This window comes from Maylandia zebra, linkage group LG9, assembly GCF_041146795.1.
Source record: "Maylandia zebra isolate NMK-2024a linkage group LG9, Mzebra_GT3a, whole genome shotgun sequence".
Classification (NCBI taxonomy): Eukaryota; Metazoa; Chordata; class Actinopteri; order Cichliformes; family Cichlidae; genus Maylandia; species Maylandia zebra.
In genome coordinates, this window is record NC_135175.1 from 28,715,602 (window position 1) to 28,742,465 (window position 26,864).

At 40.9% G+C, this 26,864-nt stretch overlaps 1 protein-coding gene across 5 annotated transcripts in view; it reads left to right on the forward strand.

The window, feature by feature from the left end:
* The window catches only part of dpp6a (dipeptidyl-peptidase 6a), a 358,152-nt gene that overhangs the window by 283,754 nt on the left and 47,534 nt on the right, over positions 1-26,864 (forward strand). For all 5 annotated transcript variants that reach the window (XM_076888303.1, XM_076888304.1, XM_076888305.1 and 2 more), the window contains one exon: positions 12,683-12,781. In XM_076888303.1, coding sequence (XP_076744418.1) covers positions 12,683-12,781 — 99 coding nt within the window. The remainder of the gene's footprint in view (positions 1-12,682; positions 12,782-26,864) is intronic.

Below are 26,864 nucleotides of genomic sequence, written 5' to 3' on the forward strand. Positions count from 1 at the left end.
CTGTAGCATGGCAGGTCTGGAGTTATGAGATAGCATTTTGTTTCCTCTCACTTAGGAGGGTTGGTTGATGGATGTTTCCCTTTCAGACAGGGCAACCAGTTTCTAACTGCACCTGACAACCACTTGAGTCACACAGACACACACATGCACAAACATTCAGCACACGCACAGAGTTTTGGAATTCTTCTGTTTCCTCTTCTGACAAGCTTCATCTCCTTTAACTGATGGCTTCGTATTACTAAGAGGCTGCTCTGTTTCCTACGTCAGTACAACTAGGTCAGATGTTCACTATTGGCATCTGGGTATTCTACAGACTGAGGGATGTCTGGCTGACTGACAGCTGTGACAGCTAGCTGAAACTGTGGGAGGATCACATGCAACGTTAATTTGGTGCAGCTGAAAGCGAGCAGTCACACAGATTATTGCATGAAACCAAGTCTCAAATTATACCCTAACAGGAAACAACAAGGGTTGATGCTTCAGTGGCATTCAGTAATATTTTGCTCACATACTGTATTTGATCAAGAGTTAATGATTTTATATGACTGTGATAAAATCAAATACAGACTTCATACTGTTTCTGTCATTTATACATTATTCTAACATAATATAGATACCTAAAAATCTCAGCAATTGTATTAAATGGTAAATGGCCTGTATTTATATAGCGCTTTACTAGTCCCTAAGGACCCCAAAGCGCTTTACATATCCAGTCATCCACCCATTCACACACACATTCACACACTTTGGTGCTGTATCAACTAACCGAACTGAGAATGATACTTAAATTTGTTAAATTCTGCTACTACTGTAAGACCAAAAAAGTTAAAACCAGAAATGACTAAAGTACATCTTGACCCCGGAATTTTGGAAAAATGACTCAGATTCGTATAAAAATGTATTTTTTTAGTTTAATTTAGCTTCGTTATTGTTTCTTTGTTATATCACAACATGATAGAACATCTGGAGCTGGTCTTGCTTGTTGTGCTCTTTATAGATTCAGTATAGATTTTTGTGAATCAAGGTGAAATAACACTGCTGTGATTCTAATGTAATCCTTCTTCTCTATATAGACCTTCTTCTGAATTCTAAATTGTTAGATAATGAAAAACGGTGCAATATTATTATACCATAAGATAAATAGATGCAAAGATGGGTGTACTATGAATAAATAGCTTGTAAATTGTAGACATTTAGATATGAAATTGTTATATCATACACTAAAATCCATGAGAAAAAGGAAATTTTGTCTGAGAACCAGACAGCTTCTAAAAAATTGTTAACTAATCTAAATCGCTGGTGAGAGACTTTATTCGTTTGCCTGTTACACCTTAATGAAAGATTTTGCCTTCATCAACCAAACAATATCCAGTCTTACAAAAAGCATAACGCCCAATGCTGTTTCTAATTTGTATTCATGTACAACTTTTTTCCCACAGGTCAATAAAATGAAAATGAAAAATTTATCACATTGTGGTGATTAATATTCTGCCTCAAATCCATCTGCCATCTCCTTTTAGCACATGTTAATAGCTGTGTTTTACAAGGTAATTAGCAACAGGTTCTACATAAGCATGCAGTAAATCCAAGTTTGGATACAGGCAATCATCAACCGGCTGCCCTCAAACCCAGTCATGAAAGCTCCTCTTCACTGGCAAGCTATCATGCTATGAATTCAGGACTGACATAAAAGTGATCAGTCCCGATCCTGCAGATGGTAGCTTTGCACCATTAGCTCCTCAGCCAAGCACATCCTCCAAATGTCTGAGCCTGATGTACTCTGGTATGAACAAGATTACCACTGTAGCAACACATCATCAGTTAAGGTAAAACTAACCTGTCTGACAATGGTGCAATGGTGGTGTGTAAACACTGTAAAAGTAAAAGACTGCATGGTTGGCTCCAGTGTCATAGATGAATATGACAGGTAAGGTCATCAGGGAGTAAACAAGTTCATGTTTAAACTTCTCAAAATCAAGTTAATGATTAGATTATTTATTTTACTGTGAACATCTACCCAGTGCAGCTGAAAAATACACTGTGGAAGCAATACACCTTAATGAAACTTCAGGCTGTACAACCAAAACAGTGAGCTGAACAATACTTTGTAATGCTGCATACCTGTATTTGGCTGATAATGTTCATTGTATTCATTGTGTTTTGCACGTACTAATTTGGATGATTAAGAATAATCATTAAAACCTTTTATCCATGTTTATGAAATGAGGGTGTGATGTTTATGCTCTCTAACTTTGTTGTCTACAGTAAAGACTTGTTTCAGTCAACTCAATCAAATGTGCCACTTAAATTTTAGCTCCCTCTGACACTCTATTGTACCGAGAAGAGGTTGTATAACATTAGCATATAAACTGTTCATTTAAGCTGACCCTGATGTGGCTGCTTTTATCAACAAATTTCCACCAACAATCACAGCGCGCTGTGAGAGTGAGATACAGACATACTTACTAGAGAAAATGGATTTGCCTCTAAGGGACTGTCATTTATATAAAAATGTAAATTTAAATGTAAACTTTCACATGTACGCCTCCATCTTTGCAGTGACTGCCTGTGTGCGCATGGCGTAAATCTAGCAGTCCATATTTATATAAATTCCATATTTATCCCCTCTTAACTTAACCATCTGACAGGAGGCTTCAACTTATGTGCATTATTATGTTTTCCTGCTGCATATTCAGAGTCTGGTGACTCTGATGATAAAATATAAAACTCGACTGAAGCATCAAGCAGATGCCTTCAAAGGTGTTTTTGTCCCCCATGATGAAATCAGGGCGGAACTGAGGATCAGTCGCAGTCTGTCCATCTGTTCAGCACAATATGGCACACGGGCACAAACACACATACACACAGCTGATGTACAAGTTTGGTGGATGATGCAAGTCATTGTGGTGTTCTTGCAATATAAAACCTCTGACTGGTGAAAACTGGGAAGTCAGGTTTTGTTTACTTGCTGGAATTTGCTAACAACACATGGAAACTCTCTTTGCATACCCGTGAGTCTCATACCCTGCTGATTAAATATTGGTTTGCAGTGCAATGCAGGCCTTACGAGTTATGCCATAAAGTAAGGTAACAATTCACAATTACCACTGAGATTAGACTCTAAAAGGGAAAATAGAATAGAATAGAATAGAATTCAACTTTATTGTCATTGCACATGTCACAGGTACAGGGCAACGAAATGCAGTTTGCATCCATCCAGAAGTGCTTTAGCCATGATATAGATATATTACAATATATATTAGCAATAATATAGATATGGAAGTATATTACAGAAATGGGTCTATTATGGTATGTTATAATGTACACGGTATGAAGTATGTTATGAATATTCTATAACTATAAGTATGTACAGGCTGTAGTGAGTACAAGCTATGAACAGGATATAAATATGAAATAAAAAAAAACTATACAGAAATCTGAGATATACAGCTATACAGAAATGTGAACTATGCAGGTTATAAACAGTTGTAGGATTAAAAATTATCGTATGTACAGAATGATTATTTACACAGAGCTATACAGTAGTGCAGTTAAGATAAGTGAGATATGTGGATAATATCTACAGAGGCTATATAAAGTGCTAGTGGTTGTGAGTGGTGGTTCAGTCCATGTTATTATTGTGTGTTTGAGGGTACAGTTGTCCAGTGTGTGTGTGTGTGTGTGTGTGTGTGTGTGTGTAGGTGGTTGTGGGTGTGTGTATGTTCAGTCCATGAGTTTAATGTGGGTCAGATGTCAGGAGGCAGAGTTCAGGAGTCTGACAGCTGTGGGGAAGAAGCTGTTCCGGTACCTGTTGGTCTTAGTCCGGAGGGTTCTGTAGCGCCTCCCAGAGGGCAGGAGGGTGAAGAGTCCATGTGATGGGTGACTGGGGTCTTTGATGATTTTCCCAGCCCTTTTCAGACACCGCTTCCTGTAGATGTCCTTTATGGCAGGAAGTGGTGCTCCGGCGATGCGCTGGGCAGTTTTCACGACCCTCTGCAATGCCTTCCGGTCCAAGGCAGAGCAGTTCCAGGAAGTCCAGTAACCATTTGCACATGAGGGAACTGATGCCCAGGTCTGTCAGTTTCCTGATGAGTTGTGAGGGGTGGATTGTATTGAATGCTGAACTGAAGTCTATAAACAGCATTCTGCCGTATGTGTTGTTGTTGTCCAGGTGCGAGAGGACAGAGTGCAGTGCGATGGAGACTCTGTGCTCCTGTTCTGGTGGTATGCGAATTGGTGGGGGTCCAGGGTGGGGGGGAGACAGGATTTGAAGTGTGCTAGGACTAGCTGCTCTAAGCACTTAGTGATGATGGGGGTGAGTGCTACTGGGCGGTAGTCATTGAGGCTAGATGGGTTGGAGTTTTTGGGTATCGGGACGATGGAGGTGGATTTGAAGCAGGCCGGTACCACAGCGTGGGCCAAGGACAGATTGAATATGTCTGTGAGCACTCCTGTAAGCTCCCCAGAACACGCTCTGAGAACACGCCCGGGGATGCCATCAGGACCTGCAGCCTTGTGGACATTGATCCTGCTCAGCACCGCTCCTACATCTGTGGGGGAGAGAGTCAGAGGTTGGTGGTCTGGCGTTATGTCTGTTTTGATTGTGGTTGTGGGGTTCCCTCGCTCAAAACGAGCATAAAAGTTGTTGAGCTCGTTGAGGAAGGAGACATCAGAGGATGTGGGGGAGGGTTTGGTGGTCCTGTAGTCTGTAATGGTCTGGAGTCCTTGCCACATGCGTCGGGGGTTGGAGTGTTCTTCTACCTTCTTTTTATAAAAGAAGCTGCATAGAGACAATTCTAGGTACACTGCAGAGAACCTTGGACTGTTATATGTTCTATTTAAGCAAAACCAGGACAAAGTCTTGACTTTCTTCTGAGTTTAAAAAAGAATCAGAAATAAGAAATGTATATACTGTAGTTCATACGTTTTCTGAAAATAACACATATTTTTGCCTCTGAAAACCACAGTGAATATTAAATCAAGCAGTCAAAATGTGATTCAAGTGCAAATCTTTTATTTTATTATTGCATTATTATAGTTAACTTGAATTAACTAGGCTTTGGGTCATTATATATTTGCTCTCTGATCCACTTTCCAGTTTGTTTTGCAGCATTTGTTTAAATGTGAGCAAAATGTACCCCTGTACACTTTAGAATTCATCCTGCTACTTCTATCAGTAGTCACACCATACATAAACACTAAAATGACCTACCTCCACTGGCAGGCATTACAGATGATGCAGTGTGCTTTGGAACTCTTTTGGGTTTGCACCTTTTAGGCATTTGACAGTGATATGTCTACCTTGTCAAGTGTGTTCGTGACATGGTTAAATGTTGTCAAGAGTGTTTTTTTTTTAACCAAGGAAACAATTCTGCGCTCATTCACTTTAGTGGTCTTTCTGGGCTTTTGATGTTGCTGACCTGGCCTGTGCATTTGCTTTTTTATTTCTGAATGTATCAGAATGTTGTTTTAGCCACTCCTGATCGGTGTTGGTCAAGTTACTTGAAAAAAAGGTAATCAGTAACTAATTACTGATTACTTTCCAAAAAAAGTAATCCCGTTACTGTACTGATTACTTATTTTCAAAAGTAATTAGTTACTTAGTTACTTTCTAAAACATGATTTACACCCTAAACAGGAAATAAAGCAATCGATCTTTCAGCCCAATTTTACTTTTTCTGCATAATCCATCATATAAAATGTAATCAAATGAAAAAGTCTCTTTTTAAAACTTGTTTTATTAGTTTTAATCTTTTAACTTTATGCGTCAAGCAAACATTAAATTATATGCAACATTCTCTGACTGGCAGAAATTTGTTTAACATTTAAACCTATTTTCTGCATATTCCAGCATATAGAATAAAATAATTTTTTGTTTTTACACTCACTTTTTCAAATAGATGCAGGTGCACGTGTGTCGCAGCCGTCGGTGGAAGGATCCGGCAGTTTCTCTGTGAATTTCACATTCCAGTGGCAGCGTACTCGGTGCTTGCTCAGAAGTTTAGGGGTTTTTTCGCTGTAAAAAGAGGGTTTTTTCCCCACGCAGTGAACAGCGGACGCTAATGTTTTTGTCACTTTTTACAGAATCAAATTCAAAGTAAGGTCAGTGCGTCCACGCTTTAAAGGCTGCACTGTCATATGCTCTGCCGCACTCGATTTGATTTTTTTTTTTATTATCCATTTTTGGTCTGCACACAAGCTGTTGCCACAAACTTCGCACTCGCTTATGTCATTGTCATGAGACACTCTCTCAAAAAAATCCCGGTTTTAGTAACGCAGTGTGCTTACGAGAAAGTAACAGTCATCTAATTACCTTAATTGCAATAGTAATCCCTGACTTTACTCATTACTTGAAAAAGTAATCGGATTACAGTAATGCATTACCGCCCATCTCTGCTCCTGATGTTCTTGTTGTCTCACTGATTGCTTTATTTTGAGGGTTTTTTAAAGTCTAATAGTCCCCTCCTTCACTTCCGTCAGTATCTCTTTGGACCTCATATTTAGAATTGTAGTGTAATACCAAAAGCAAGTTCAGCACTTAAAAAAAAAAAAAAGATTTTTATCTGGTTAATTTGTAATGGAATAATGAGACCATGAAACTGAAGTCAACTGCTACACACAATACCTTCCTATGCAGATTATTTACCATGTAGCGCTGTCATGCCATCTCTGCTTAGAGGCTTAAATATCGATTGTGTTGCTTTGTAAACCAGAAATGAACACACCGTGATGAGGTACAGCAGGGGTTCCACTGGAAACTAAAATTACCTGCATATATCATTTATTATTTTCTAACTTGTAAAATTTGTGGATTTACTACTTTTTAAGGTTTTATTTCAGAACATTACAGTTGCCTCTTTTGTGCTTTTTCTTTTCTTATTCTGCTCTGTCTGTCTATTTTCTCCTTCTTATCTGGCTCAAGATCAGAATGGCAGCACTAAAAGCAGATACAGCCAGACTTCCCTCTCTCAGTCCACCTCCTCCAATTCTTCTGTGGTGAGACCGAGAGACATAATCTCTCTAGTGTGTCCTGATTCCGCCCCAGTGCCTCCTCCCAGTGGGACGTGCCCGAAACATCTCACCTCCAGGTGTCCAAGAGGCATCCTAATCAGATGCCTGAACCACCTCAGTTGGCTCCCTTTGATGTGGAGGAGTAGCGGCTCAACTCTGAGCACCTCCCAAATGACCGAGCTCTATCTCTAACAGAGAGCCTTTCAGAGGAAACTCATTTCCACTGCTTATATCCATGATCTTGGTCACTACCCACAGCTTCTGGCTGTAGCTGAGGGTAGGAGCATACTAATTAAAGCCCTACTTGCTGTGAAAATGTTAGACTCTAATGCATAAGATTGAAAACTGTGGTTTCAAGAGAATCATATGTGGATCACGAAATATTCTCTATGCTGTTGTAAATAATTTAGATACTCTCTCGATGTTTGGCTGTCATTGAAGTGTGGATGTCGCACTTTGGAGTTTTTGCTCTGACATATAATCCTTGTGATCACATGTAGTTATAGACCTCATGTCCTTCTCCACGCAAGAGCTCTATAACTGCCCTTTTTTTCAGCAATGTGCAGTGTGATGCCCATATGTTTTTTGGAGAGGTTGTTTTTGGTGTCCTTTTTCACCAACCTGTCTGGACTTCCCTGTTAATAACTTGCTAGTAACTTATGTTCCCATCATTTTGAATCTAGGGCATGAGCGTAAAAATACGGATATTTGTTTTTAACACCATAGCTCACAGTGTAACACTTTAGTAAGTAGTAAGTACAGACTTGCTCCTCACATTTCTGTCTGTTATGAGCTGTTCGTTTATCAGTTTAACTAACAGAGGGCACATGGTTAATTGCAGGAGGAGGACCCCTGTACCACCTCCTACAGTTCACCTTAGTCTTACTAGCCTCCACAATGGTGGACTGGTTTTCTTGTATTTATGTTTTGTGGAATCAGTGGACTGTTTAAAAATGTATTGGGAGTAAGAGGTGTTGTCATTTCCATGATCTTTCTTGCTGTTTTGCCCAGATTAAAAATGTTAGCTTCAGGTTTGACAGGTTTCCTGGGTTTACAAAACACCAACAGACCTTCTGTAATGTATGCTTTGAAAATTGTGTATCTAACAAAAAGACATGAGCTGGTGGTGGCAGAGTTGGCAATGCTAAGATTTTTACTGGGAGTGACCAAAATAGATTGGATTTGAAATGAGTATATGAGAGGGACAGCTCAGTTTTAGGTTTAGTTTGGAAACAAAGTTAGAAAGGAAAGGCTGAAGTGAAGGTGGAGAAGATAGTAGATATACTGGACAAAGCACGTTGAATATGCAGGTGCCAGGCAGGAGGAAAAGAAGAAGATGAAAGAGAAGGTTCAGGGATGTAGCGAAGGAGAACATGGTTGTGGCTGAAGAGGATGCTGGGGGTAGGGTGAGATGGCACGAGGTTATCCACTGTGGCAAAGCCTAAAGGGACTAACCAAAAGATAAAGAAGCAGAAGATATGACAGATTTTTAAAGCAGCTGCCAGCAACGTAAGATGGACTCTGTAGTTGTGCTATAAAAAGTTGATATAATATACCTGGAGACACCAAAACTGAGTCTCTGGAGGAAGTGGACATGGATCACACAAACACTTTCCACGGACCGTGTGTTTCTGTTACGTATTCACATAATTACTCATCGTCTTATATTAAAAGTGACCACATTTCTATCAATCTATGATGTTTTTGTGGATATTTCACAAAAGATATTTTAGGATACTGATGTTTTGCCATTTAGCTCATTGTACTCCTTTACAGAAGTAAGACCTCCCAGAGATTAGAAATAAACCGAATATAGTTTGTAAGGGTGTTTTATTATTTTTATTATCATTATTATCATTATTATTTATCAAACTACTGCATTACAAGTAAACCTGTTTTTGATTTCGGTATCATGATGGAAATGAAATGTTTATGTGAGGCTAGAGTCTCCCAAAACAAAGCTAAATGTTCCTCAATTCAACTGAGCTTAAATCAGACGTTTAAACACACTGTGTAAGAGGCCACGTTTCAGACATATTACAAAGCAGTGAGGTAGTTCCATTTCAACACTGATCTCTGAAATTTGAACATGCCAATCATAAATACAAGTGAAGTAAAACGAGCTGCAGTGAAAGCTGGAATCAAGAACCTGTTTGGCTGTTTGGCTTTTAGTTTCTTTTACCTGTGAGAAGTAGGTAATTCTATTTTATGAATCTTTAAACTTAGTTAAAAGCATTTGTTGTTATTTTGGGTTTAACTAGAAAGATATAGTGGCACGTACAGTAATGGTCCCCACTTGATGCGCAGGATATTTGAACCAGCAACAAAGGAAAGTGTGAGAAGAAACCCCTGTTGCTGGTTATCTTTTTGACATTTAAAGGTCCTATATTTAACAGCTGTCTGAGGTGAAAAACATCACTACTTGTCTTTTGTCTTCATGGCTTTTCCTATCCTCTCTGCAGTCACTGTTTATAGCCTCCTTATACACCTTTTAGCACAGCTAGGCACCCTGAACATAATGAATTTTGTGTGTGTGTGTGTGTGTGTGTGTGTGTGTGTGTGTGTGTGTGTGTGTGTGTGTGTGTGTGTGTCTGCTGAAGACAGCCGAAGCAGAGATGTGATGACCTTAAAAAAATACTTGCAGCCAAAGAAAATGACAGCCACAACATGAGCATAGACAGGCTTAGCAGTGGGATTAAACATCACTTACGAAAGACTGTCCTGCAGCTAAAATATCACTGCTTTGATCCCCATAGAAACCAATATGTCCATCAAGTGCCGTGTCTCGGTGAAGGGTCCTCATGCTGAAGTCTGAATCTCTCGAACTATTGTTGTCTGAAATTCACCAAAACAAAACTTCAGGGTGAGAGCACTCTGGCTAGAAACAAAGAAGCTCAACACATATTGCTTTTTCCACATTATTTTTTTCTATCCTCCCACCATGCGCATGGATGTGAAATGAGTCATATAATGGGACAGAAGACGATATGATGAGCATCAACTGAGAATTGCAGGAGGCATCTGCTGTAAATATGCACGTCTGGTCTGATGATCAGAAGCCACACTAGTCCTAATCAAAGGCCTGAGGCAGCTTAGATGATGCTTTGGTTTATTATTATGCTTGTTTTTTTCCCCCCTCCATCTCCAATAAGCTCTTTATTCTTTGAAAGGTGAACACTTGCAGCCGCCAGGAAAATCTTGTTAAGATTCAGTTTGATATCAGAATGTGTCAAAAAAAACATTATGTATTCCTTCAGTTTTTGTTGTCAGAAGTACAAAGAAAATCATTTTTATCTATTTCAGACTTATGTTCCTGTTTGTATTTCACCTCTTCTTTTTTTCTAAATTGTATTTAAAATGCATTTCTTCCTCCTCTACACAGCAATTCAAACATTGTTAATGCTCCTATAACCAAAGTCTCATAAAATGATGGTTTGTTTTGATTTGAATATCATTTATATTGATGCCTGTCTTGTCTGATAGTTGAATAACCCATTCACCGCCTTCACAATTTTTTCTTCCCGTTTTCTTCCTTCTGGCCTCCTTAACTATTTCTCTGTTATCTTACTTCTATAACTTCTATTATCTTCTGTGATATAGTTCTAATTTTCATTTAATCCACTGACAGATAAGACACTGTCACTCAGGGCAGCGTGGCATTGTGTAGTGGTCAGTTCTTCAAACAGTGCCACCAGAAATGGATGGGAAGAAATTAGCTTTCAACCCTCCATGTGTTTTATCTGTGTCATAAAAAACAAGCCCAACTATCATTGCTGGTGCTAAAATGTCTTGTGTGAAGTTCTTACACTGTTAGCATTGTGTACTACTCTGTATTTTAATTTTGGGACTCCACTAGAGTAGCTTTGCATGTTCAAAATAATCCTTAAGTTTCTAGCAGAAGTTTCTTGCATGACATCATGTGCACATTGCTTGTGAGTTGTCTGACATATATTGGATGTGATTCAACCACAGGTCACGAGAGAATTATGTGTGTATTCCCCTGTCAGTTGGTGAGTCGTTGCCGGAGGTTGCTGGTTGTCACTTGGTGAAATCAGATGCAAAAAGGGTGCTGCGCCAAAAATAGCCATGTGATTCCTTTGGTGGCTAGCAGATTACCATGGTCACCTTTAGTTTTCTTTGGATGACATTAGCTTGTCCTCACACATTTGCTAAGTACTAGTTGAGGTGTAGTTAACGCACAACTGGTTGAAAAGAAGCAGGCAAGAGTTTGTGGATAACGTAGCTTGTTTTGTGCAAACTGCAGGCAACCGCGGCAATCTTCTAGCAACTAAAGCAGTTGCAAGCAGGTTTTCACCAACCAGATTCTCTACAGACCTTTTTTGGGGGGGGCAACCGCTCACCAACCGGTTGGGGAATACAGGTTACTCTCTGTGGTTAGTGGCTGGTGATTGTCAGGCTGTCACTGACTGAACTTTAGACCTAGGTGACTAGGCCCTTATTCACTTACTCATTATTACCTTTATTTAATCGGGAAGTCACACTGAGATTAAATCTATTTTACAAATGAGACCTGCCAAGGTAGGAGACATACAAACTCAAAAACCCAAGAAGTGCAACATCAAATATATAGTCTAAATACAAATTAGAAACACCCTCAACATTAAACATTAGTGGCTTCTCAAGAAAAAAGAATCAACGCTCTCAATGCTTCAGGTGACCATATTAGTGTTATCCTCTTCCACAGAAGTTATACAGAGCCAAGCTTGAGTTTTTGGCTCACAGGGACTAATTTTACATGCACTGACCCCATTACTACTTTAGCCAAGTTTAATATCATCATCTTACATTGTAACAGTATATATGACAGAAAGTAAGTCAAGCACAATAGCTCCACTTTAACATTGCCAGTTACGATACTATGCACTGGATGATAAAAGTCAATCTTGTTTACTAGCTTGCTGTTATTAATGAATTTTTGCAGTTTATTCTGGATTACATGAACAGTTATTCAGAGTCAGACCTTCTTTAATTTGTCTATATGTCATCAGGTAAGCTCAAGCTGATTACTGAATCTGATCTAATGTATTAATGAATTATTGTTATATTATAGGTCATTATTGTTATTTTGTTGTTAATTATAGGTTTGTGGTTGGACATGTGTTTTGTTATGTTGTTCTCTCACGTCTATGGGGTATCCTTCCTTAGTTAGAGTTGATCCCTATATTATAGTGAGTTGGCCTTAAAAGATCAGGCCTGGTAAGGTCTTTTTGGAATATAATGACTGACTGTGTCCTATCGTGTCTCTACGGTGGTCTCAAGGACAGCTGTTGTCTAGTTTGGGGAAATTGCAAATTTTATTGCGTTCCTTTATCTGGAGGAAGGAGTAAAAGATATAAAGAAAACTCGCGATGGAAGGATAAAAATCAGAATGGGGACGTGTGCTCGTCTCTCTTTTTCTTTATCAACTATTTCCACAATAAGTCAATGTTTTTTACTACAGCCCTCACAAAATATCTATAACAGCTGTTATGATTTGTTCAATGCATTTACCTTTAATAACTTCCCTCGCAGCCAGCTGAGTCAACTTTCATTTTCTGTTGGTTCCAAGACAAAGCAGGCTACTGATGCATTTGCTGTGTGTTTGTTATTACTAAGCACAGGCATGCATGTGAGCCCTTTATAGCTGATGATGTGGTTGTTTTCTCTACAGGTGAGGATGACCGTCTGGCTCTGAAGGGCAAGGTGTCAGTTGGAGACCTCTTTAGGAAGGAATTCAAGGTTCATGACCCAAATGCCAAATGGATAAGCAGTAAGTATCTGTGTTAAAAATGAGACAAGGTTGTTTTTAGAATTTGTATTTTTATTCACACACCACTACCTAAAGCTGCTTTTGGTGATATTTTTGTTACCGCAATTGTGTCAGTGGAAACATAACTGTAGTCCGGAAAGCTTTAACTTTGAGCTTATTGTTTAGATTCACTGATCCTTGGGATTGGGTACTAGCGAGTCTCCCTGGCTTACACAATATGATTGTTCATTTATTGTCAATATCCACATTGCTTCTTTTCTACTTTGAGCTTTAGGAAGGAAAGGGGATCAGGGCTATTTTTTAGAGTTAATGGATTAGTTAGTTAATGGATTTGAAAGACCAGATGTTATGTAGCACAGATAAAGTGAAAAATAAGCCCCACTACATTAAGAAACACTGGGAAGAGATGTATAAAAACATCCGTCCTTTTTCTACCACTTCTCTGTGTCTGGGATGCTGTGGCAGCTGTGTAAGCAGATATGTATGGACCTCAATCACCCCAGCCACTACCTTTGCCTCATCCGGGGAATACAGAGGTGTTCTTAACGCAGCTGAGAGATGCAATATCTCCAGAATGTCTGGGGTCTGCCCCGGGGTCTCCTCCCAGTTAGACATGCCCGAAAAATCTCACCTAGGAGGCATCCAGAAGGCATCCTAGTCAGACACAAACCTCAAACAGGTTCTAATTTGTTCTGACAGAAGAAAGAGAGACAACCACAACACTGAATCCCCTGGTTCTAAACTGGATGTCTTATTATTTTTGTTCCTTTTTTTAAAGGAACCTCTTACTAAACCATCTCCTTTTCCTCTGTCCTTTCAGTTTTGCCACACAGAGAGAACGTTTATAGTGTAGTTGTTGCAAAAAACAGTTTGCCAGCTTGAGATGATATTGCGAAAGATCTGTTGGTCCCACTTCAAAGCTTGTGTTGCTCTACGATTGTTCAGTTAACTGATTTGTTCAATGAAACATTGCACCATCCAGTCTGTCTCAGTAAAACAAACGCCCGCAGCAGTGGGATAAACTGTGTACTGGTCACTGTTACCAGAGACATACTTAGAATCGAGGAATATAGATCAGACATTCAGCTTTAAGAAAACAGTACCAGCTGTCAAGCATGGTAGTGATAGCATCATGCTACCACTATCATTGAGGATTAAGCTAAAACTTGGAAGTAAACGAGTAATTATACAGGACAATGATGCCCAAAGACGCATGAAAGCTGCTTGTAGAATTAATAAAGCATGAAGCTTTTGGAGCAGCCCTTTTAAAGTCTGGACCTTGAACCCATCAAACTTACTGTGGACCATGCTTAAAATTCAAGTGTGTGAAAGAAAGACACCATTTAACTTCAACAAACCCAGCTGGAAAAGGGGTTAAAGATTCAGCCAGACGTTTGCTGAAGTATTGTCAGTTTGTGGTCCTAAATATAGAACTAAAGGGTTTGAATCCAAATTCTGCTTTTAATTGTTCTTGACACAGTTTTACCTCCACACTGATGTGGTGACAGCATGAGCTGCTGTATATCTCAGTAGGTGTGATGAATAATTAGAAATGTGAAAGTCTCTGGTTTACATCTTAACCAACATACTTGTGTCTTTTCTTTTACATTTGGTACATATTTGAGGGGTTTTGCATAATTTTCTTTTCGAGGGGGACTGTGAGTGAAGTTCGCTGGCTGTGAGCGTCGGAGTGAATTCTGGATGAGCAGGAATTATTTTCAGCAAAGGCAAAGCAATCAGAGAGCTTAGCTGGTTAAAGAGACTTTTATCTCAGAGGTTCTGGGTTCAAATCCAGCTTGAAGAAGGAAATTGTGCTTTTATTACTTTTACAGTAGCTGACAATTGTTCATTCAAAATGATGCGGTGTTCGAGCAAGCTGCTGCACAGCTCAGTAGGTCTAACGATGTGTTAGAAAAGTGAAGAGTTTGGGTTAAGTTTCACTTTGGGAAACAGTCCTGTTGCAATTCAGCTGCTTCTCTTGAGGTGAGCTATACATTTTTCCTCATAACATTACAGTGAATAACGTTGCTCCCTTCCATCTGCTTCATTAGCTCAGCAGGTTTATTGTAAAGTTTGAGTTCAAACTCAGTCTTAGACAGATGTGCAGGTGTCTGTTTCTCACACAACAAACTGTAGATTTTATTCATGTTTCTGCTTTATTTATCTGTTTATTTACGTTGATCAGCTCTGTAACATGTCAGAGAATAAATGAGTGAAGGCCTGAGTTGGTTCACTGAAGTTATTACATTTATCCTTGACAACTGAACAGCTGGATTTTCTCTCTCAGATCTTTGTAGATGAAGAGGTAAACAGGCCACAGCTTCAGTCACATTTCTACGCCTTTGACTGGTTGAATTAAAATGTGGAAAAAACTTCTTCTCTGTAGAAACAGCAGAAGAAATAAGGATGGAGTGGAGTCTCTGCAGATGCACAAAGAAAGAATTGCAGTCCCACAAATGTGGATAAACTCGAACATAAAGATCTTCCTTTAAGCTCCAGCTCTGATCCACACTGTAGGAAACAAATCAGAACATCAGTGAGACCGAAACAGTCAAATCAAACAGCTTTTCAATTGGCTCATTTTGAGGCAAAGCTACTGCTGAGCTTCTCCCCCTTTATCACTGAGCCTGAGCCCAGACACCCCTCTGAGGAATCTCATTACTGCTGCTTGTATCCACATTCTTATTATTTTTGTCACTGCCCGGAGTTCATGGCTATAAGGGAGGGCAGGAACGCAGATGGACTGGTAAATCGACAGCTTCGCCTTCACGCACAACTGTCTCTTCACTAAAACAGATTGGTACAGAATCTGCAATGCTGCAGATGCTTCACCAGTCTGCCTGTCAATCGCACGCTCTATTTCTGTTCCACTCTTGAACTCCTCCGCTGGACACAATAACTCATCCTCAACCTGTAGCTGTAGCAGTCCACCCTTTTCTTGGTCAGAACCATGGTGTCAGACATGTAGAAGCTAATTCACATCCATGCCACCTCACACTTCGGTTCCAAATCACCTCAGTCCGACCTGGAGGTCACTGCTGGATGAACCCAGCAAGAGCACATCATCCTCAAAAAGCAGAAACAAAATCTGGGGTATAAAATATATGTGTAATAAATAACCCCTCATGAGACTGTTAACCATTTCATACAGCCTAATTAGTAGAACATAATTAATTATACAAAGAATAATACGTGTAATGCTTTTTTCTTTTTATTGTTATAACCAAAGACTGTGCAAGAGCATCACACTGCATTTTAGTAAATGTTAGATGTGCAATCAAAGTAATCAGTATTGTTTGTTTGTAGGCTTTTGCATTTGCACGTGCACTGTTGTGCATGTGTGCTTACTGCTTGAAATTCCTCCAAAGAATATTTTCCATATGCACCAATAGCGAACCAATTACCTGAAACCTCAACCCTCATTTTTCTTTGATCAGTGACAGTGTGCTGATGTTGCCATTGTTACAATTCATCACCACCAATTTCTGACGCTTGTTTTTTAATAGCGACGCTGTGACAGCATAAACACTGACAGCACCTCGGGGAGGCAATGAGAGAAAATTATATACTTTATTTTCCATCAAGGTAAAACGGCGACTTGATGCAGCCCCACACGTCTTAGTTTGGCATTGAAGAGAGCGATCACAGCTCGAAGATGTGAGGGATCCGTGCAGCTGAAGGATTAATGAGGTGGATTTTGTCTTCTCTCGTGCCCAGCGAAGCTGTCTCCCTCAATCAAAACATCTAAGATGGCTCCTACAAAGGACACAGCTGTTAAATCTCCTCTCAAATCCCGAATTTGCAAAACCTTCTCCTCTGTGATTGGCTGTAATTAGAAAGCTGAAAACCCATATTTGTTATATTAGTGACAGGAAGATGCCGTTCCTCTGGATCTCAGATGACAAGCTGAATAAATTTCTGTCTGGATTTGTCTGTTTGTTTTAGCCGCAGTTCCCCATATGTGCTTAAGGATGAGCCGTCTCTCGTGTGGCTGATTTGTTGCCGTTACTAGCTGTGACCCAGAAGTTGTAAACAAATGGATCATGCTTGAGTGAACCATGATGGATATCACAATCTGCAGTAGTGCTGTACACATCTGGAAGCAAACATCTGTTCTTGGATGATTTCAGCAAAGGTTCAAACTGTGGCAGAAGAGGTGTGGTTGAATTAAGACCAGTATGATTAATGACAAATAATAGTGCTCATTTTCTGCTTCTCTTAACCTTTTTTTTTTAGCATGAAGTAAAAAAGAAGTAGTGCTGTACAGAAAACAAGCTCTGCAAGAATCCATACACATCACAGCATTCACCAAGAAACTTTAGGCATATCATCAGAAAAAAGTTCACTCTTTCATCCTCTCCCTTTTTTTGTGCTGTTGACAGTTTGAGCCTTGATCTCCAGTTATATTCAGTATACCATTAAATACACCTCACAAGGAGGGAGACAGAGAGACCCAGAAGCTGTATGTTTTTTCTTTGTTAGTGTGCCATTTTAGTAGTGGAGTGCTCATCCAACTTGCATGCTTTCAGGGCTGTTTCGAGGAATTTACAATAATGGCTTCCTTTGTTGGAGGCTGAAATTGATTTTTTTTAAAACCTAATTTAGCTCAGTTTTATGTTTTGCCCCTGGTCTCCATCTATCAATCAATTCCCTGGAGATAGACTAAATATAACCTTGAGAATCCATAATGATTGTATATTAGGCTGTTTTTATGAGGCCATAATGCTTCCTCATATCTTCTCCAATAGCATTAGCTTAAATATATGCTATACTTAAGCCTCATTAGGGGCTCTTATCTGCTTCTAACAAAGGTTGCAGGGATTGCGATTCTTTCTTCATTTTGATGCTTTTTCTTTTTTTTTTTTTTTTTCTTTTTTTTTTTTTTTTAATAAATAGGACAGGGGGAATGAATGAGAAAAAGAGGGGGAGAGAAAGAAAGAAAACCAAAGGGGAGAAGAGACGGTGAGAAGGGGGGGGAAGAGAGAGAAAAAAAAAAAGAACTCCTGGGTCACCTGTATGGAGGAAAAAAAAAAAAAAAAAAAAAAAAAAAACCAAACAGAGGAGACAGCAAACAACAAAGAGCAACATAATAATAGAGAAAACAAAGCACCATCACAATAAACTAGCTAGTCATAGATATCAATATTTACTAAATAATAAACGATATTGTGCAGCACGCAAGATAGACAGCGCACAGTGTGCTTTGAGGCAGCAGCCAAGAAAGCTTTAGTCCGCGTCTGTGAATACCCATGTGTGCATACCTGTGTGGATCAGCATGCTTGCATTCCAAAGGTTTCTCCATGTAATGATCTGCTAGGGAGTGTGGGGGGGCCACAGCCCCGTCCTCCAGGGTGTGAAGCGGGTATGGAGGAGATCAAAACTCCAGACATCCAGAGGCCCCCAGAACACAAGAGACCATGGAAGACCAACAGAGGGGCAGCCGCGCCACTGTTCCAGTAAGAGCTGAGGAGAGTCCCAGATGAGGGCTCGCCCAGCAGCCGCGGAGCAGAAGTCAGGGGGAGTTGCAGTGACGCGCCCGTGAGCTCCGCCGGCCCCCAGCTGCGCCTGAGTGACCGAGCCCCAGGCCGAGAGGCCGGGGGCACCCCACCTCCAAAGGGGCCCGAGCGAGCCCCAGGCCCCGACAAGCGGCCGCCAAGGAGTGAGCCGGTGTGTACCCGGACGCCCACCCCCAGACACAAAGAACCACCAACACACCGACACCTGAGGGAGTCCGCCACCGGCAGGGGAAGTGGTGGTGGGTGGAGATAGGCCTCCAAACCTTGGAGGGCCTGAGGTGTCCCCAGAGAGGTGGCGTCTGATACCCAACCTGACATATAGACACAGACATACAGGCACACACAGACACAAACATCCATTCCCACCCTCATGCTCTCATATGCACTCACTCCACACTCAACCAACGTGGAGACAGACATAAAGAGACGCTGTACACACAATCACACTCCCCAAGCGTACTCTACAAACCGGGTCTAGGTACCCTTGCCCCTGGAGGGGGGAATTGCACCCAGACCCAGGTGGTGTTACCCTTTTCCCTGCGGTGGGGAGAGGCAGACCACCCCGACTCCGCAGTAGCAGGGAGGCCCCACACCCCAGACCGCAGTCGGACGGCCAACTCCTCCTACTAGCCCTCCCGCTCCAGCAGGCCGCAGAGAATGGGGGTGGGAGAAGACTCCAAACCTCCCTCCACCCGCTCATTGTAGTGTTGATGCATATGTGTTCTAAGGTGCAATTAAAACCCAGGAGGGCATGGAGCTACCTGCCAAGGAGCAGCAGGTAAGCGCATAGTCCCTCCTGCTAGCCCTCAATGACTAAGTGTATTTAAAATTGAGAGGTGGGCAATGACGTCAGGGGTGAGGTATACACCCTGATGGTAATTTGGACTCCGTGATTGTGCCCACCCCCAAGATCCTATATGTATGTGTAATGAGAGTGTTAATAATGTGAATGTCTAAGTTGTGGGATAAAATTGAGGCAGAGGCAGCCAGAAGGGGACGGGGGGGGGTAACCTCCTCTGCACTCTGGTGACATACCCCCACTCCAAGGCCCTGCATGTGTGGGTGGTTGTGGAGGAGCGGGAAGAGGGAGGCAGCTGGAGATGGGGAGGGAAGGAAGGGAGGGGCAGGTAACCCCTCCCTGGGGCCAGCTCCCCCGCTGACCTCAGTAGGCACCCCCACCCTTCGCGACCCGCCAGGGAAGGGGGGCCCAGGCCCATCAGACCGGGGCCCAGTGCAGTAGCGCCCTCCGGTTCCACAGAGCCCTGGACAGTCCACCCAACCCCACCACAGAGAAAACTGCACCCACCCCACCATCCACACATCTTCCAGACTACATAAGACGGTAAACGCCCAGGCTGAGATCTTCCTCCACCTCTCCTGTATCTCCCCCTCCTGCAGAGAGTTCCTGAAGAGAAGAAAGCTCCTGCAAGATGTGACCATCCCCCCCACCAGTTGAAGAGCCCCCCAGGCGGCTCGACGCACCGGCGGCACCCTGCTCCAGGGCCGGGCCCCCATGCACCCACCCGCCCACAACCCCGGCAACACACCAACCAGGACCCAAGCCCCCGAGGCCCGGCCCGGGCCCCAGCCCAGAGACGGAGCGCCCCCAGAACCTCACGCCCATCCCGGACCCACCCAGGGGCAGCCAGGTTGCCAGGTCAGTAACCCACGTCCGTCAGCACAGACCCTCCCCTAGCCCCGCTGCACGCAGCCGCGAGGAAACAGTCACCTGAGAGCCAACAGAGCCCCCAACCGGACGTGACCGCTACCCCGGGTTGAGCCCCCCAAGGAAGATGCCTCCGGGGAACCCCCCGACGCCCTAAGCCTGTCCCTACCCCCTCACCAATCACAACAGTGAAGGCGGGACCAAACTATGACCCCCCCACCCCCACTAGGTGATGGAGCTGATAAAAGGGGCCCAGAGCAATTGATCTAATGTGGTGGCAGAGGCTGTGTCAAGACTAATGTAATCTAATAGATATTGGTTAGAATTAAGATTATTTTTATTTTTCCAGTTCATGAGGACTGTTTTCTTGGCTATGCATAGGGCAGTGAAGATCATATGGGCTATATTCTTTTCTGAAGTGACATTATCTAAGCTGCCCAGTAGACACACTAAGGGGGAAGTTGGAATGTTACATTTCAGACACTTTGATAAGTCTTCACATATCTCGCGCCAAAACTTTTGCACTGGTGGACAGAACCAAAGAGCGTGGATGTAATTGTCTGGTGTATTGCCTTGACAGTGTGAGCAGTTGTTGGAAGATGTAAAGCCCATCTTGAACATCCGATGACCTGTATAGTGCACTCTATGAAGTATTTTGTATTGTATTAATTGCAGACTGGGATTTTTAATTAATTTAAAAGTTTTTAAGCAAATCTGAGACCAGAAGTTTTGGTCTAGGTTGACTGATAAATCTGCTTCCCACTTTGCAGTAGGAAGGGATATTGATTCATCTAATTTCGAAAGTGTTCTGTATATTTTAGATAATAATTTGGGGGATTTAAGAGTAAGAAAATGTGCCGCACTTGGTGGTGTTTGTAATTCAACTTGACTGAGGTTAAATTTCTTTTTTACTATGGATTTAAATTGTTGATATTCTAAAAACCTTGTCTTGTTGATCCCATATTGTTCAACTAGTCTGTCAAATGGAATAAATTCTGTTCCCTCTAATATATGTTCTAAGTATTTAATTCCTTTACAACTCCATTCTGGGAAATTAATCATATTATTGTTTTGTAATATGTCAGGGTTATTCCAGATAGGTGTACGTTTGCATGGGATTAATGAAGACTCCGTTATTTTTAGAAACTCCCACCATGCTGTTAGAGAAAAGCTGATGTTGATACTTTTAAAGCATTCATGTCTTTTGATGTTTGAGCTAATAAATGGTAGGTCTGAAATCTCTAGATCCTTGCATAGTGCCTGTTCAACATCTAGCCAGGGCTCAACTAAGAAGGTATGTTTTAACCATTCTGAGATGAACTGAAGCCTGTTGGCTAAGAAGTAATGGTGAAAATTAGGCAGATCTAATCCTCCTCTATCCTTGGTTCTTTGTAGCGTTTTTAAGCTAATACGCGGGGGTTTATCTTTCCAAAGGAATTTGGAAATATATGAATCCAGAGATCTGAACCAATCTTGTGATGGTTTGTTAGGGATCATCAAAAATAAGTAATTTATTTTTGGCAAGATCATCATTTTTATAGTGGCGACCCTTCCCATGAGTGATATGGGTAAAGATTTCCATCTAGTCAGATCGCCTTCTACTTTCTTTAGAAGTGGGATGTGGTTTAGTTTAGTTAAGTCTGAAAGCTTAGGAGAGACATTAATACCTAAATATTTAATATTTCCGGATTGCAGTGGGGCAGAGGAAGAATTATGGAAGGAGCAGTTAATGGGGAGAACTGTAGATTTTGGCCAGTTAATTGAATAATCTGAAACTCTTGAAAACCAGTTTATTAAAGTAATTACCTCAGAGAGGTTGGTTTGTGTGTTTTGCAGAAAAAGCAACACATCATCCGCATAGAGACTGATTTTATGTTCTATGTTCTTACATTTTATGCCCTTAATTGTTGTAGCCTGTCTAAATGCTGCTGCTAGAGGTTCGATAAAAATTGCAAAAAGTGAAGGGGAGAGTGGGCATCCCTGTCTGGTGCCCCTCAGGAGACAGAAGCTGGAGGATGTCTGGTCATTTGTTCTGATACGAGCCGTTGGGGAATTGTATAATATTCTTATCCAGTTTATGAAAGAGTTTCCAAAACCAAATTTGTGTAAAGTTGCGAATAAAAATTTCCAATTAACTCTGTCAAATGCTTTTTCTGCATCTAGAGATAATATTATGGTTTCGATGTTTTTATCGTATGAGTAGTCTATTAAATTAAGTAATCTACGAGTGTTTGTTGAGGAGTGCCGACCTTTTATGAAACCAGTTTGGTCAGGATGAATTAAGAGGGGGGTCATTTTCTCTAATCTCTTTGAGAGAGCTTTGCAGATTATTTTAAGGTCTACATTTAAAAGAGAAATTGGACGATAGCTTGAGGGAAATAAAGGGTCTTTGCCTGGTTTTAGCAGGAGACTAATGTTGGCAGAATTCATATTTGGTGGTAGTCTGCCCTTTTCCTCGATTTCCTGCAACATGCTGTGGAATACTGGTGCCAAAATTGTCCAGAATTCTTTGTAGAATTCTGCAGGGAAGCCGTCTGGACCTGGAGCCTTATTATTGGGCATACTTATCAGGGCTTCCTGGAGTTCACTTGGCGTCAGTGGCGAATCCAGTTCCATTGCTTGACTGTCTAGTAATTTTGGAAGAGTTACGTTGTCAAGAAACAGATCAATTTCATTTTTAGATGGGTTTATTTGTGGTGAGTATAAAGTTTCATAGAAATCCCTAAAAATGTTGTTTATTCTTCCAGGATCATATATTGTGTTCCCCGATAAATCTTTAGCAGCACATATAGTTATTTTTTCTTTATTTATTTTTAGCTGGTTAGCTAGAAATTGACCTGATTTGTTACTGTGTTCAAAATTCTGCAAGCGAAGTCTTTGTATAAGGAATGCTTTTTCTTAAGTTTATCACAATTTGGATCATTAGTGCCTTTGGCTATTGTTCCCATCTTTATTTTATTTAGCTTACCAAGTGATTGCCGAAATCTGAGTATGTAGGGAAATTGTCAAAACAGGAGGCAGACTGCATGAAACACAAGCCGTTAAACAGTCATACGGGTTTTAAACAAACCTCCAAGTTAGCAGGTTTTATGTTCTTATAATTAAAAGCTCATTGCTGTGGGCATTGTGTTGTTGCTTCAGGTTGAAGCATGCCAATGAAAAACAATCCATGATGGTTATTTTGCAAAAACAGCCAGCACTGTTTTTACATCTACTGAGATCACCGTGAGTTATTTTATCTTCTGTTGCAGCAATCAGTCAAACAGTAAATATATTCTGCTTTATTATAAATATAGATATAAGAAAATCTGTCAGGGATGTACACTTGAAAGCTTTTCATTTGCCAGTGCAGCTAGGTTAAACTTTCTTAGGTATTTTTTTTTGTCTTTGCCGGGGCTCTGTGCTGTCAGCTCTGCTGTGCCAGCACAGTGGGAGTGCCGTCATGCTGTTACTTGTCAGAACATGGCTCTAACTAAACATATTCAGAAATAAAAACAAAGGCAAGTAGAAAATTTATCTTTTGAACTGTGTGCATGGTAAACATCCATTTTGTTCCCTAGGCAAACTATCTGGTTTTATTATGAATAAGTTTCCTCACTTTCAGTTTTATTGCAAAATAAATTGGGTTTATAAGCTTGCTGACTGGGCTCATTTACGTGCTGTCCACTGATCTCTTCAACATATACCTTTACTGTAGCTGTCTTCTGTCTTTCTACATCTTATCAATGTTTTAGATAGATACATAACCAACAGGAACAATGGCCAAGTTATAAGCAACTTAAATTATCCTCAAGTTTTGTGATATATCTAATTTAAACGCTATAAACTCCTTTACCCTGCCCTCATCACTATTCTAATCATGCAATAAGGCCATCACTGTCTCCCTGGTTAGGTAATTGCACAGTTAGCATTGATCTCTCACATATGCCTCTTTTTTTACCACTCTATCTGAATCAAACAGGCATGGCATCAACATCATTCTCGCACCACCAAGGTGAAGCCAGCCCTGTGGGACGCAACACAAGCGCTCACAGCAGCTGTTTGCCATTTTAATGGCCACGTTTCTCTTGTTTGCCACTCCAGGACACCACTTGTCTCACTGATGTTTGTTAAATATGGTTAAGGGGGAGCCATTTGTAAAGAGGCCAACCAGTCAGGGCTTCACAAAGGGGATGTCGCCGTGACTTTGAGAGGGGCTCGTGACTGTGATTTCAATATGGGTGAAGCGTACTGATGTTTGTTTTGTCACTGTGTGGGCTTTTAATGCATGCACAACAGCCTTGTTTCAAGTGATGCACAGTATTTATGTAAAGGGTTCACATTGGAAAAAAGAGTAGACAGTTGCTTCAGTCCCTTTATGATCTTTTGTGAGGAATGAAGTTCTGCATTGGGCCTCTTTCCTACAACTGAGACATATCAAATTAGCCCATATAGTCAGTGTACGTATCCAGTTGTTGTCACAGAAAATCAGCTTTTTAAAAAAATGCTACCAATACGAGAACGAGCAGGTGTACGTTTCTCCCTTTGAGCTTCTCTAATTTTACCATATGTTTGATGCTTAATTGGAAAGGATGTGTTTGCACAGACTGAAGTTCAATCTTTCATGCTTTTCAACCTTGAGACAGCAGCGAAGGGTGGTACAACAACTAGTTGCTTGACAGAAACAAGCTGTAAAATATACTGATGTGTTTTTAATTTCCAGGGAAAAACAAAACAAAAAACCAAGCAAGTAAAAAGAAAGCGTCTGATACAGAAACAGACTTTGGAATTGATATAGTTACTTCTGTGTGTCTCATGACAGATTCATCAGTCTCTTAACACCGTAGCTGCTAACGTCAAGGCAGCTTCTGAACAGTTGGATGTCATCTTTGATCCAACTTTCAAGCAACAAAAAAACTGAAAGGCAGATCTTCCACTCATGGTTTGTGCAACTTAGGAATCATCCTAAAAATAAGTTGCACAGATGCATGTTTCTATGATTCTCCTTTGAATACAGTTTTGTCTTACTTGCTTTTAAAAAATAAAGCAGAGAAAAGAGCCTGTGATGTAAAAATTCTCATATAAACCAGTGATCAAATCTTTTAAAAAGGGATTCATTTGCACTCAACAGCCCTTGGCTTTAGTTTTAAAATTCTGTTTTACTGAGGTCAAATCTTAGTACTGCAATTTTTATCAGCCAGAATCCAGCCTCAGGGGAAGAGGCAAGGTCTTAAACTGACAAGGACTACAGTGTTTTGAAATGCTCTGTCTGCAGGTTTAAACTTTCCACGTGGCTGTGGAACCTTGTGGATTGTTGACCCTATGACAAGCACTGGGTGCTAGTGAAAAATGTTTATTTTCCAATCAGTTGGAAAGTACTGGTTTTAGAGAGTGCTGGCAGTCAGTAGGTGAAATTGGTCACTAAGATGGCGCTTCTCCAGAAACCTCCTTGTGATTGATTTGGTTGCTATTCACTATTGTTTAAAGGAAGAAGCCAGCTTGTCTGCAAACATTTGCCAATTACTCCCTAAGGGGTAGACAAACTTGACAAACATCAAAATCTGAGATTAGAAGTGTGTCACTGTTTCACTACTGCTTGGTGAGTAGCTGGCAAGTGTTTGCACAGTCTATGGAAACCTACTGTGAGCTGTAGGAGACTAAAGCACAAGGAAGTTTGTCACTGCAGCACCATTCAGTTTTTGCAATAAGTTTCACCTAATTACTACCAGCAACCTCTAGCAACCAGTCAGGGAATACACATTTTTCCCTAGCAAACAGTGTTTGCCAGAGAGTCGGCAGCAAGTTTGAACCACCACGTTTAACCAAAGTGCTTTTGTACATGGAGAAATAGAAATTGTTTTCTGTCACAAAAGTCAAGTATTATGTTACAGTATTAATTTAATAGAATCATTATGAAAACAACTTTTTGATATATACATACATACATATGTATGTGTGTATATATATATATATATATATATATATATATATATATATATATATATATATATATATGTGTGTGTGTGTGTGTGTGTGTGTGTATATATGTATATATACGTATATGTATATACAGTGGGGCAAAAAAGTATTTAGTCAGCCACCGATTGTGCAAGTTCCCCCACTTAAAATGATGACAGAGGTCAATAATTTGCACCAGAGGTACACTTCAACTGTGAGAGACAGAATGTGAAAAAAAAAATCCATGAATCCACATGGTAGGATTTGTAAAGAATTTATTCGTAAATCAGGGTGGAAAATAAGTATTTGGTCAATAACAAAAATACAACTCAATACTTTGTAACATAACCTTTGTTGGCAATAACAGAGGTCAAACGTTTACTATAGGTCTTTACCAGGTTTGCACACACAGTAGCTGGTATTTTGGCCCATTCCTCCATGCAGATCTTCTCGAGAGCAGTGATGTTTTGGGGCTGTCGCCGAGCAACACGGACTTTCAACTCCCGCCACAGATTTTCTATGGGGTTGAGGTCTGGAGACTGGCTAGGCCACTCCAGGACTTTCAAATGCTTCTTACGGAGCCACTCCTTTGTTGCCCGGGCGGTGTGTTTTGGATCATTGTCATGTTGGAAGACCCAGCCTCGTTTCATCTTCAAAGTTCTCACTGATGGAAGGAGGTTTTGGCTCAAAATCTCACGATACATGGCCCCATTCATTCTGTCCTTAACACGGATCAGTCGTCCTGTCCCCTTGGCAGAAAAACAGCCCCATAGCATGATGTTTCCACCCCCATGCTTCACAGTAGGTATGGTGTTCTTGGGATGCAACTCAGTATTCTTCTTCCTCCAAACACGACGAGTTGAGTTTATACCAAAAAGTTCTACTTTGGTTTCATCTGACCACATGACATTCTCCCAATCCTCTGCTGTATCATCCATGTGCTCTCTGGCAAACTTCAGACGGG